Here is a 13,667-nt window from a genome sequence, read left to right on the forward strand (position 1 = left end):
TGTGATCATTGCCCTTACTGGTTACACAAGTGCACCAGTATGTATACAGGTATATTTCAAGTACATGCCATTTTGTGTAAGGATGTTGTAACATGCGGGTGGCGTGGCTTTTCTCTCGGCTGCAGAAAGCAGAAGTGGGATGAGGAGGACTTTGAGGGGGAGATGGAGGAGGACTACGAGGACGAGCTAGTCAACGAGGGCCTGCCTACAGGCCGGGAGGCGGTGGCCCCGGGGAAGGGCATCCTGCTGCTGCCTCACCGCCAGCTGCACCCCCACTCCCAGCTGCTGAAGCCAGCCCGGCCCAGCACCGACCCAGACCAGGAGCCCCGAGCAGCCATCCTCCCCCCACACGGATCCCAGAGCCAGCTGGGTGGCCTGGACCATGGGGACTGGACCTACGAAGAGCAGTTCAGACAGGTAGGACTCGGAGGGGTTGCTGGTTTAAATCAACCAGCCGACTAAGTGAAAAATCTGTCATGAGTCCTGTAGCACGTCACTTAACCAATGTTGCTCCTGTAACTATGCCACTTTGTTAACACACCCTACATTACTCATCTCATATACTGTACTCGATACCATCTACTGCATCTTGCCTATGTCGTTCTGTCCCATCATTCATTCATATATCGTTATGTACATATTCTTTATCCCTTTACACTTGTGTGTATAAGGTAGTAGTTTTGGAATTGTTAGGTCAGATTACTTGTTGGTTACTACTGCATTGTCGGAACTAGAAGCACAAGCATTTCGCTACACTCGCATTAACATCTGCTAACCATGTGTATGTGACAAATACATTTGATTTGATATACTCTGGATAGAGAGTCTGCTAAATGGCAAAAATGTAAATGTTATAGTACACTCAGTAGTAGTATGATATCATCATACACAGCTGGGCTCTTCCATTTGCACCCTCCCTCCATTGAGGTATGCTCACATTGGAAAGAGTCTTGTCAAATTTCAATTCTGTTGATGTAAGCAGGAAGACGCCTAGTTGTGTATGAGGATGTCATATTGCTGAGTCATATTGATGTCATATTGCTGAGTCTACCTTTCCTTCCTTTGCAGTCTCGTGTTTACTGTGAAGGATTTTGGGTATGAGCAGCTGTAGTTGAGCGCAGTAGTACATTTAGCCGCTGTAAACGCTGCCACAGGGTATTTTAGAAATATTGGGAAATGCAAGTTTGCTACACAGATTGTCATTATTTGATCAGACTTCGGAAGTTATGTAATAATGATACAAAAATGGTGGTAATGTATAGGGGAGTTTGTGTATTTGGTTTTTAACCACAATTATACATCTTATTTATTTATATTTTACCTTTATTTAACCAGGCAAGTCAGTTAAGAACACATTATTATTTTCAATGAGGGCCTGGGAACAGTGGGTTAACTGCCTGTTCAGGGGCAGAACGACAGATTTGTACCTTGTCAGCTTGGGGGTTTGAACTCACAACCTTCCGGTTACTAGTCCAACGTTCTAACCACTAGGCTATGTGCCTTTTTAACGTGAGTTACTTAAATTGTTGCTTTCAACAAATGTTTGACAGTGTTATAAGACCCACGGCGAAATGTGATGCATTTTCATGTTGTAGTACATGTTATCAGGAAATGTCAGTAGCTCGGTTTCCATCCAATTGGCGAGGGACTACCCTGTGTATATTCACGTTTTTCCACCAGTGGTGGATTTCCACCAAATTGACTTGTTGCAGATAGAAATCAGCGAGTGATGACCTAGTCCTGAAAAATGTACCTTTTCCCTTAAGTTTTTATGTACCGAATAAAAAATCTGAAGTTCAATATGTTTCCATCGCATTTTCAACTCTACAGTTCTGTCACAAATAGCAAATGTGCCTACTCTGGTCTCGGCACGTGCGATCGAGCCGGCGGTTTGCGGATACAGTCTACATGGTGAGACTATTATGGATAAGAGAGAATATTTATATTTGTTAAAAGGCTGTCAAGCATCGATCATCATGTCACCAGAATAAGACCCTCGATATTTATTGGAAAGGAGCGCTGTGTAATATTTGCACATAAAGGCATTTCCACCGGCATTTCTCGCATAATACATTTTGCAGACACACACAAAAAAATCCCACCGTGTCAAACAAACAAATGATCTGTCGGCATTTATAAAATTGTATCGAAACTTCCTGTTTCCATCACAGCTGTCTGGATTTTATTTTATACAGTATGACTTTATTCGCATAAACACTGTGGATGGAAACATGGTTAGTGTTGCTGAAATGATCCGAGTTATATCATGGTTACCTCAGAGAAGGAAGAATATTGTTGACAGTTAATAATTAAGATTGCCAGTATGTTTTTTTTCTTTGCCTACCCCTCCCCCTCCCGGTTAAATGTGTTTTTCTTACGATAATAGCTGAGTAGAAGTATTGTGATGGTCTGTGCCTCTCCCTGGGGAGGAAGGGGTTAAGACTGTAGAGTTTATTTTGGGTAGGTGGGTGGAGGCAGTTGGAATGTGCCTGAGGGAGCGTGATAATCTGTCCACTCTGGACCCAGACCCTCTCAGAATGCTGCATGTCTCTATCGGTCTGTGCCAGTTGGAACCATTCCAATCTGATATGTGGGCCCTACATACAAACTAGACATGCAGGTGAGCGTATTATGGATGTCCATGTTACATGAACGCCAGTGTATAGCTGCCTTTAGTCAAACCTGGTCATGGAACACAGGAGTGTCCATCCTCTTGGCTGAAGAAAGGTCTGACTAAATCAGCCTCAATGTGGTCTGGGCGGAGGTCTGATAAAATATGTGGTCATTAATTAATCAACATTTCTAGGCAGGTTGCCAGTAGCCTCTGATAGAATATATCTGCTGAATTTAAAAAATGATTCATTGGGTGGATATCAAGTTATACCAGCGGTGGATAATGTTTGCCAGTTCAACTGATTTGCCCCTGGTATAGTGCCATTTGAGCTGTGTTATGTTAGTGAGACCTATCCCCACCCCCTGGCACCTATACATACACCTGTCCTCAGATATTCCTATATGACAGCACTTGTTTTACTACTACTCGGCCCTCTTTTTCCATTCGGAGTTGTTCACTCCCTCAAACACGAGGGAGAATCTTTAACTTTATGTTTCTCCACCAACCTGCAGGCCTACATGTATCTGTTACTATTTGACATCTGATAAGGCATAGGTCATCATAACCGTCCATTATCACAATCACATGAGGTGAGAATCTGGTGCTTTTGGGGCTACTTCCACAGTGAAAATGTACCTGTGTTATGTCCAAAATGGCACCCTGTTCACTGTACTACTTTTGCCCGGGAAGTAGTGCACTATGTAGGGAATAGGGTGCCATTTCAGAAGCAGCCTTGGTGCTCATTCACCAGAGGCTGGGCTCTACACTGACCTTTTTTTTTTTACAAGGAGCACGTGTGCGCCTAAGTTGGAAAATGTTTTTACCTCCCTGTTCAGAACTGACTCATTAACCCTGCAGCTAGTGTGTAGACATACATATTAACCTCTTCTATTTGTTCAAACACCTTGAAACATGTTTTAATTATGATGACAGCATGCAGTGTATTCAGACCTCTATAACAAACATGTCCAATTCAAAGATCATTGCAAGCACTTTTTAAATAGAGAGAAATATTTAAGTAACAATATTAGCGGTTAACTTAACGATTTCCAGACGAAACCACTATCAGGGATTTTTATTTATTTTGGGGCCTTTTAGGATAACAATTACCACGTTCCTTAAAGTTGACTAATCAGAACAGTCATTGTGTTGAAGGGGAATCTGCTGCTTGTCCACAAACAAGGCGGAGAGTGCCTCAGAAATAATTGTGTTGACCTCCCGACTGTCCATTGTCTAACCCTTCTCCCATTACACTATCATTCTCAGGCTAGAAAACTCCAGAAGCAAATAAAACCTTTGTGCCCGCTCTTGTCTCTCTCCTTCTGTATTTTTAAAGACACACAGCAGGGAAGACGGAACACAGATGGACAGTAAAGAGGGTATCTCTTTAAAAATTCATTCCACTCCCTATTATCAGGGAATTGGCATTAAATATTGATTTGCATGCACACACATGGAATGGGGGAAGGGCAGTGACCACAGGAAATGAAGGGCGAATTGGAGCCAATACAGAGTGCCACTTATTGGGATTGCTCGCCAGCACGATTCTGCTGATACAACTCCTATACTGATGGCATTCCTTAATGTTCGTCTCTGAAATGTGTTAACAGTTTCTTCCTGACTGTTTAGTCAGTGCTCAAATGACAAAATACATGTAGCCTATAGCTTTGCCAGCCTCCTTGTTAGTGTCAAAAGCAACTGCCATGCAGTTTTGTGTTTTAGCTTATCTCAGTACTTTTTCAAACCGTTATTTATTTTTTATGACTTGGTGTTTACCAGCTGTTTATTTATTGTAACAAATAAAAAGAAATATTCAGAAAAAAAATGAACTGTCTAAAAATACAATTTCACCATATCCTGAGGTATAGCTTTTAATATAATTTAACAGACTTCTACATTTAGGCCTAAATCCTAAAAACATGATATTGATCAGCCAATGACTCTGAATATTAGTGAAACATCCTTGTAATACACACAGTCTTGCTCAAATGTGACTTAAGCATTTTGCCTTTGGTGTGAACCCCTGTAAAACAGTTTGCTTCTCTGAAACCATTTAGCCTATAAAGATTTGCTCATACAAATGTAGTCCATTGGCCTGATTTATAAATAAATCAAATCAAATCTTGGAGCAAAGTCAGTGAAGTATTGCATCCAGTTCGCACAGCATTTACTTGTGACCCAACCATTTTGTATAGTGCACAACAGACCATTGGAGGAGCATATGCTGAAGACAGTTGGACAACTGAATTTTTCTACAGATCTGCCTTAAAGTGCCCTGGTGAATCTTTGGGTGTGCGGCAGGCTCCGTTTAACACAAAGAAGGAACAGGGTTAATGGAACGTGGCATCCCACAAAAAAAATGGAAGGAAAACAAAATAAACAGCGACATGGGAAGCTCTTTAAAGTCTTCTTGAATCAAGGAGAAATTAAGGGTTGTAACTAAAGGGTGTGGGAGGGAGAGAGCAGGGAGGAGCTACAGTTTGAACAACAGCCAAGCAGTACAAGTGTAGTGAATACTGGCCTTTGGCTATGAAGTAGAGTGTTGGAAAGTGTCCAGCTTCTAGTTGCTGTGCAGCTGATGTCAGAACTGGAAATTGGCAGGCGCTGAATATGGCGTCAAAGGGGGGTAGCTAGTAGCAGGAATGTAAACAAAGATTGCATAAAGGCCAGCACTTTTTTGCGTGTTCCCATTTTGGTGCTTGAACTTTTTTTGTATTTGGTTTGAAAGGGAAACCTCGTCAGTTGTCCAACTGAAATGTCTTCCGCATTTAACCCGACCCCTCTGATTCTGAAAAGTCTAGCCTTGTATTTCTTCATAACTTGATTTGATTTAGGCATAACCGTGAGTTGTCTGCTAATACATTGTCAGGGAGTGGACTGAGATTACACAACTTGCATTTCCTTTATTGGCTTAAAGCAAAAAAACTAAAAGGGTTGACATTGCTGGACTTCTCAAGCCATACATCTGCCTTTGTGGATGCCTTGTGTCTTTTGTAGTATCTAATCTATACATTTCTATACAATGCTTAAACTCTGTCTCCATTTGGTTCTCCCCACCTTACTGTATGAAAGCCTAGAATGTGACCTTGAGCAATAATACAAATATATGTATTAGTGTTTCACACTGCCTCGCATTTTTGAATCCACCTTTTTTGAAATAGATTGGTGTGATAGGAAAATGTCAATAGGGTAAAATATGAATTTACAATTTAATCCGTAAAGACCCATTATGAGCGTGACATTCATACAAAGTATGATGTGTGAGATTAGCAAGCCCACACCTTGTTTGGATCCCATTTACATCTGGAAAATGTTTAGGATTCAAGTCAAAACAGTGGACAGTGTTATGACTCTCCCTGATCTTTATATGACAATGGTGGGTCTTTGTCATGTGTTTTGTCTTGGCAAGCCCACCTCCTACCAAGTCCAGGCTGAGTTGCACACCTACCACCTCCATGGTTCCTCTCTTTGTCCTTTAACTCAATCTCCACAACATGGGGGAGGACAGCTGACAAGGAGAGGACAAATCAAGGGTCAGCAGAGGTTAAATGTTCACCCATACAACCTATTGATCTGGATGGTCCGGTCACGCGACCAGGACATCTCCTTCCCTAAAGAGCCCCATGGAAAGGGCTGCTGAGGGGGAAGGACCTGGGCTGTCGTCAACCATTACCTTCATAGCCCAAGCCATCAATCATTCTGATTGACACTTGAGGCGCCTTACCCCAGCCCTCTGTTGCACAAACAACTGGAGCCTTTCTCTCCAGACATAACGTCTTCTGTTCCCTCCAGATTGTCTGCTGGTCCTGTTAGGTGACGCAGGCTCTGGTTTGTTTCGTGACATTGGCTTGAACCCTGAGTTTCGCTACTATCTCTGTCTCCATCTCTCTAACGTTTAGAGACAACATTATCACTTCATCTCCACTGGCGCTGAATAAATGCTTCCAGCTTGCGCATGAATAGTCATTAGATATTTATCTCGTTGAAATTTTGGGCCTTTTTGGGGTTGATAGTAGAAATTAGAAATTTTGGGCCTTTTTGGGGTTAATTACACTTATCAGGCTCTAACGTGGTAATGTAGTGTGGAAAGGTTCTAATCTATATAGAGGACCTCTTTGTTTTGTTAGGTGATGTCGTTCTTAGAACCTGTTCTTGTTCGTGCCAATAAAACATTTCCCCACCCACTCACATTGCTGTCATGTGAAACTGCAGCTTGCTCACAGTTCTGCCCTACCTTCTTTGTCATTTATAAATATGATACTATTCATTAGACTTCATACAATGGGTGGGTCTAATCTTGGACGCTGATTGGTTAAAACCGCATTCCAGCCGGTGTCTAATCCAGAAACTACCACCAGCTAAAACTGACGTTGAAATGCCTTTTTACTCTGTTCCACCTCACTGCGCAATCCACTGTCTCTTCAGCCCAGCCAGACAATTTATAAACTTTATCTCCACATATTACTTAAAAAGCATCTAGACATTATCTCCCATTTCTTTTAGACTAGAAATTGGTTTTCAATAGCAGAGATTTGTTTAAACCTTGCTGTCTGACATTTACAACATTGTTTCAATAATGAAATTCGATCTACAGCTGTCCCATAATAATGTACGTGTAGGGGTCGGGAGACGAGACAGACAGGCAGGCAGCATTTCTCAGCCAGTCGAAATCATGAATCGGCGTAATTTGTATGGATATAAACAAAGAAATGTCAATATGAAACGGGTCAAATGAAAGTAAATGCAGCTGTCTTTTCAGCTTCAGTTTGAGGTGATTGTGATAGCTGTGTTGTTGGCTAGCTTCTCTGAACAACCGTGTCCTGATGAGAGTACATTTTCTATGCCAAGTGAAATCACGCATCATTAGCTCATTCTTATGAATGTATCCAAATGAATGTCACTAGAAAACAGCTTTAACAAATGCAAATGCAGCTATTTTGCTGTTATTTTGAATGCGCTTTTTGACGTGACTGTACGTTAGCCGTAGTTGGCTAGCTAGCAAGCAAGGGATAAGAACATTGCCAGCCAGTATGACAATAGAACATTTAGAAGAAACGATTGGGTCGCATCCATAGATGCAGGACAGAAAGTCTTCACAACTGGGTCGTGTTTTTGGCAACCAAACCAATAGAATGAATGACCAGATGGCTTGGGTAGCAACCTCAGACTTGTGTGTGTCAGGACTATACCTTGTGGAATGATGAAATGGTATGAATAAATTCATCTAAATAAGGTGTTTCATGAAAATATGTCAATCATGATTTGAATAGGTTGGTAAGCTGTTGTTTGGAGGATATATTGGCACGGTTTGCCAGGCCTTAACTTCGTCTCGGGCCTAACGACACCCATGCCAATATATCCTCCAAACATCGGCTTCTCTGGCACTATCATTTAAGTGTAGTAAGGTTAGGCCTTTAATACATCATCCATGCAGTTAGCCATGTAGAGGCTCTCACAAGCTACCAACTATTCTACATTCATTATCAATGTCTGTACTGGCTGTGTGTAAGAACAGCTGGGGTTAATGGGAATGGGATACATGTATCATTTGAATATTGTTCATTCTATTTTCATGTCATATATGGTCAAGTGGTGTTCACTCTCTTTTCACTTCAAATGTAAATATATACAATGAAAGACATGATTATTACTTTGCCATAGGCCCTATATAGGATTACTTTAATCATTTAAATGTAGTTATTTTATTGACTACACTAATTGGCAGAAATCAAACATATTACATCGCGGTTATCACCGTTACTCTTAATTCACACACATCAATTCCTTGGAAGTTATTTTGACAGTCCTCTCAACTCTCTTCAGTTCTTAGAAAATGCAGCAATGCTCACTACGAGAAACAGCTTTTGTTTTTGCTTCTGAGTATTTCAGTTTCAGTTTTAAGTTCTATTATGTACAGGATACACATGGTATACACCGTTCAACAAAATGCTTACTTCCTGTATCTTGGTCCTTCGATTGTGCCACAACCCTCTGTTCATAAGGTGAATCTTGGATTTAAAGATCAGGAATTCAGTCAGGATTAAAGATGTGTTGGAGCATGTTTGGCAGTGGATTCTGTCTCTGTAGGTATACTGCTCAGAAAGGCGGAGTTTGTTCCTCCGGGTTTAAAAGAGTAAATGTCTGCTCATGCATAGGTTTCTGTATTTGTTTGGGTGTAGAAAGAGGAGAGAGAGAGAGAGAGAGAGACTGGAAAGTCAAATAGACTAGTTTCGGACTCATTCAAATACCGAGTGTAACTTCTCTAGCTATTCATTCATTGACCATCCGCAAGTGTGAAATCTTTCTTACTGTGTTATGTCTTCGCACGACACTAGAAAGAGGTACAGACTGGGGATGATTTTGGAAGACGTTAATCTTTATTGACATACTACTTTGGTATATTCTGCAAGTCACTTTACCCTGTAGGTATTAGCTCCTTATTTTCACTTCAAAAATAAACTACAGTATACTTTGCTGGTTCCTTCTTCTTCAGTTTAGATTATGGGAAAGGGGGATACCAGTTCTACAACTGAATGCATTTAACTGAAATGTGTCTTCCGCATTTAACCCAACCCCTCTGATGCAGAGAGGTACAGGGGGCTGCCTTAAATCGACATCCATGTCATCGGCGCCTGGGGCGCAGTTGTATTTAACTGCCTTGCTCAGAGGCAGAACAACAGATTTGTACCATGTCGGCTCGAGGATTCGATCCAGTGACCTTTCGTTTATGCTCCTACCCGCCAGGCTACCATGTAGTCTTAATTTCCTGTTCTGGCAGCCAAGTAAAACTTTGACTTGACTTGTACAAATTATTTTCCTCTTGAGTGGAAATATTCTCTAGAAGGCACAAAATATACACAATTATGATAATTTTTTTCTTAGGGAAAAATAAAGGTAAGCTCTTAGTTGTGTCACGTAATATAGTAGGCCGTAGCATAAAATAAGGGTATTATACTCAACACAATGATTTATCTGTTTTCTACACGCCAACTCAAATTGATAAATTCAGAACGTTTTTTTCTTTTTAATTCAATGCTTGCAAACTCAGCTAGTGTAGCGTTAGCTCTTTAGCTTCGATACCTCACTGTAATGCATTTCCATTAATGTGGTTTCTTATTTGCAACTGTGGTTTTATATCTCTTTGAGTTGAGTGTGATAATGAGTGAAAGGGAACAGCCAGCACCACATTGTGGTGTTGAACTGTCCTTGTTCACTTGACAGCCATGTGAAAACACAGAAAGCTAGCATAGGAGGGATACAGCTAGGAACAATGCACTATTTGAATATGAGCCATCATGTACCGATGTTCACAAACCATATCCAGAACCTTCTCACACTGGTGAAGTCAAGCTGCATGTTTGCTCACTCCCCCTCCTGACCTTTCCCTCCCATCCCCCACTCGTGTGTGTGTGTGTGTGTGTGTGTGTGTGTGTGTGTCAGCCCTGCCCGGAGGTGATTGTCAGGTGTGAAAGGATGGGTAAGTGTTTGTGCAACACATCAGCTCAATGCAGTTCCCTCTCAATATCCATGTGGGGAATAGTGTTCAATAGCTAGGCCCAATTATGTGCTACGTGACACTTCTCGCCCGGTGCCATGATGATTTGCATGGGACTCCGGTTGCTGTTGTTTTTCTTAACTGGTTTGACTACCAATTCCAGCTACCTGTGCTGGAATTGTTCATGATATTTGACATGAAGCAGATTTTTTTTGTGTGTGGGTGTGTGTTTAACCCAACAGGCGCACGACAAGCTTGACCTGCACACAGTAGTTAGAGCATTCAGAAATGAACATGTTGCTTATCTTGTGTCCAATGATTCAAGAGTTACGAATGAAGAAACATCGTAATCAGCCATATAAATATGGCGCTCTCAACCATTTTATGTAGTTTGCACAGACAATGCATTTAAGTGGTCTCTGACTATTTGTTTGCCTATTCACATTGTAACATTCTGGGTGGATCTAAGGAAATCTGGTTTGGCAGGAAACCTGTTCACGTTAAAACTCCCTGCTACTAAAAAGTTACATCTAAAACGCCTACCTACTTGGCCGTAGTATCACTGGGGCACACGTAAAAGTAATGTACTGTAATGCTCACCACCAATGTTTTTGCTCATTGACACAGCTCTTTGCGAGACAATCGCACACAAGGAGACGGTCAACGCCCTATCAGTGTGTATACTATAGATTTAGGTTGATGTGACAACCTGTAGCCCCCAAACCCCACCCAACCCAGATAAACAGATGTGTTATACTAGAGGTATGTGGGGGAGGGGTGGGGGGGTCTGGTTTGGAGGGGGGATTAGATGGGTGTGTGTGTGGGGGGTCTCTAAGAGTTTCCTGGGAAAAGGAAGCAGCTGTATCCAGTAATACGAGAGAGAGGCCCAACTAAAGGGAGTGGTGGTTGATAGAGAGAGGGGGTGGGGAAGGGAACCTGATTGGTGGGTTTCTCTAGTAGCTTGTGTCAGGAAAGTAAACTGTTTTTTGTTGTGTTTTTTTAATTTTTTTGTTGAATTTTACCCCCTTTTTCTCCCCAATTTTGTAGTATCCAATTATTAGTAGTTACTATCTTGTCTCATCGCTACAACTCCCACATGGGCTCGGGAGAGACAAAGGTCGAAAGTCACGCGTCCCCCGAAACACAACCCAATCAAGCCTGCTTCTTAACACAGTGCGCATCCAACCCGGAAGCCAGCCGCACCAATGTGTCGGAGGAAACACCGTGCACCTGGGACCTTGGTTAGCGCGCACTGCGCCCGGCCCGCCACAGGAGTCGCTGGTGCACGACGAGACAAGGATATCCCTACCGGCCAAGTCCTCCCTAACCCGGACGACGCTAGGCCAATTGAGCGGACCTCCCAGTCGCGGCCGGCTGCGACAGAGCCTGAACGCAAACCCAGAGTCTCTGGTGGCACAGCTAGCGCTGCGATGCAGTGCCCTAGACCACTGCGCCATCTGGGAGGCCCAAAAGTGCACTGTTTAAAGAAAGAGGAGCATGCTCCATGGCTTTGCCTAAGTAAATTGATTCTGCTTGTCAGGGATGGTGTTGGTAATCTTGTTCAGAGTGGTTGCTGCTGTCCCTCAAGCTCCCCAACTGGCTTGTTCAGAGTGGTTGCTGCTGTCCCTCAAGCTCCCCAACTGTCTTGTTCAGAGTGGTTGCTGCTGTCCCTCAAGCTCCCCAACTGTCTTGTTCAGAGTGGTTGCTGCTGTCCCTCAACCTCCCCAACTGTCTTGTTCAGAGTGGTTGCTGCTGTCCCTCAACCTCCCCAACTGTCTTGTTCAGAGTGGTTGCTGCTGTCCCTCAACCTCCCCAACTGTCTTGTTCAGAGTGGTTGCTGCTGTCCCTCAACCTCCCCAACTGTCTTGTTCAGAGTGGTTGCTGCTGTCCCTCAACCTCTCCAACTGTCTTGTTCATCCGCCACTGGTACTCCAAACACTTTGATATGGCTTCGCCCTGCTCATCAACTTTCCTTTGACATGAATCTCATGCTAATATTCAGTCTAAACCAGGGGCCTCCAAAGTAATTTTAGCGAGTGGCCCATTGTTTTTATAAGAAAATCTTATTTTCAATATATAATACAGGCTCACAGTATAGCAATTACCACATTGCCAAACCAGAATTGACTGAATCTTTGAGGTACACATTAGATTGGATGGCTGCAATTGGGCCCCCAGACATCATGTCTCAGACCTCTGGTTAAGCTATGAAGCCAAAAGGGTATCCTATACCAGATGAAGAGAGCACACAAATCTCCCTAGTGACTACACACAGTTGAAGTCATAAGTTTACATACACCTTAGCCAAATACATTTAAACTCAGTTTCACAATTCCTGACATTTAAACCTAGTAAACATTCCCTGTCTTAGGTCAGTTAGGATCACCACTTTATTTTAATAATGTGAAATGTCAGAATAATTGTAGAGAGATTTATTTATTTCAGCTTTTATTTCTTTCATCACATTCCCAGTGGGTCAGAAGTTTACATACACTCATTTAGTATTTAGTAGCATTGCTTTTAAATGGTTTATTTTGAGTCAAATGTTTCAAGTAGCCTTCCACAAGCTTCCCACAATAGGTTGGGTGAATTTTGGCCCATTTCTCCTGACAGAGCTGGTGTAACTGAGTCAGGTTTGTAGGCGTCCTTGCTTGCACATGCTTTTTTCAGTTCTGCGCACAGATTTTCTATAGGATGAGGTCAGGGCTTTGTGATGGCCACTCCAATACCTTGACTTTGTTGTCCTTAAGTCATTTTTCACAAAGTTGGAAGTATGCTTGGGGTCATTGTCCATTTGGAAGACCCATTTGCGACCAAGCTTTAACTTCCTAACTGATGTCTTGAGATGTTGCTTCAATATATCCACATAATTGTCCTTCCTCATGATCTATTTTGTGAAGTGCAGCAGTCCCTCCTGCAGCAAAGCACCTCCACAACATGATGCTGCCACCCCCGTGCTTCCCCCACCCCACTTCGGCTTGCAAGCCTCCCCCTTTTCCTCCAAACATAACAGTGGTCATTAAGGCCAAACAGTTCTATTTTTGTTTCATCAGACCAGAGGACATTTCTCCCAAAAGTACGATCTTTGTCCCCATGTGCAGTTGCAAACCATAGTCTGGCTGTTTTATGGCAGTTTGGGAGTAATGGCTTCTTCCTTGCTGAGCGGCCTTTCAGGTTATGTTGATATAGGACTCGTTTTACGGTGGATATAGATGCTTTTGTACCTGTTTCCTCCAGCATCTTCACAAGGTCCTTTGCTGTTGTTCTGGGATTGATTTGCACTTTTCGCACCAAAGTACGTTAATCTCCAGGAGACAGAACACGTCTCCTTCCTGAGCGGTATGACGGCTGCATGGTCCCATGGTGTTTATACTTGCATACTATTGTTTGTACAGATGAACACGGTACCTTCAGGCATTTGGAAATTGATCTTAAGGATGAACCAGACTTGTGGAGGTCTAAAAAATTTTTTCTGAGGTCTTGACTGATTTCTTTTGATTTTCCCATTTTCCCAAGGTAGGCCTTGAAATACATCAACAGGTACATCTCCAATTGACT

The 13,667-nt window shown here is 42.5% G+C and overlaps 1 protein-coding gene across 1 annotated transcript in view; it reads left to right on the forward strand.

The window, feature by feature from the left end:
* The window catches only part of LOC135512662 (AT-rich interactive domain-containing protein 3A-like), a 40,960-nt gene that overhangs the window by 16,270 nt on the left and 11,023 nt on the right, over positions 1–13,667 (forward strand). The window contains exon 3 of the mRNA XM_064934911.1: positions 126–417. Coding sequence (XP_064790983.1) covers positions 126–417 — 292 coding nt within the window. The remainder of the gene's footprint in view (positions 1–125; positions 418–13,667) is intronic.

The sequence above is a fragment of the Oncorhynchus masou genome, chromosome 24, assembly GCF_036934945.1.
Source record: "Oncorhynchus masou masou isolate Uvic2021 chromosome 24, UVic_Omas_1.1, whole genome shotgun sequence".
In the NCBI taxonomy this organism is placed as follows: domain Eukaryota; kingdom Metazoa; phylum Chordata; class Actinopteri; order Salmoniformes; family Salmonidae; genus Oncorhynchus; species Oncorhynchus masou.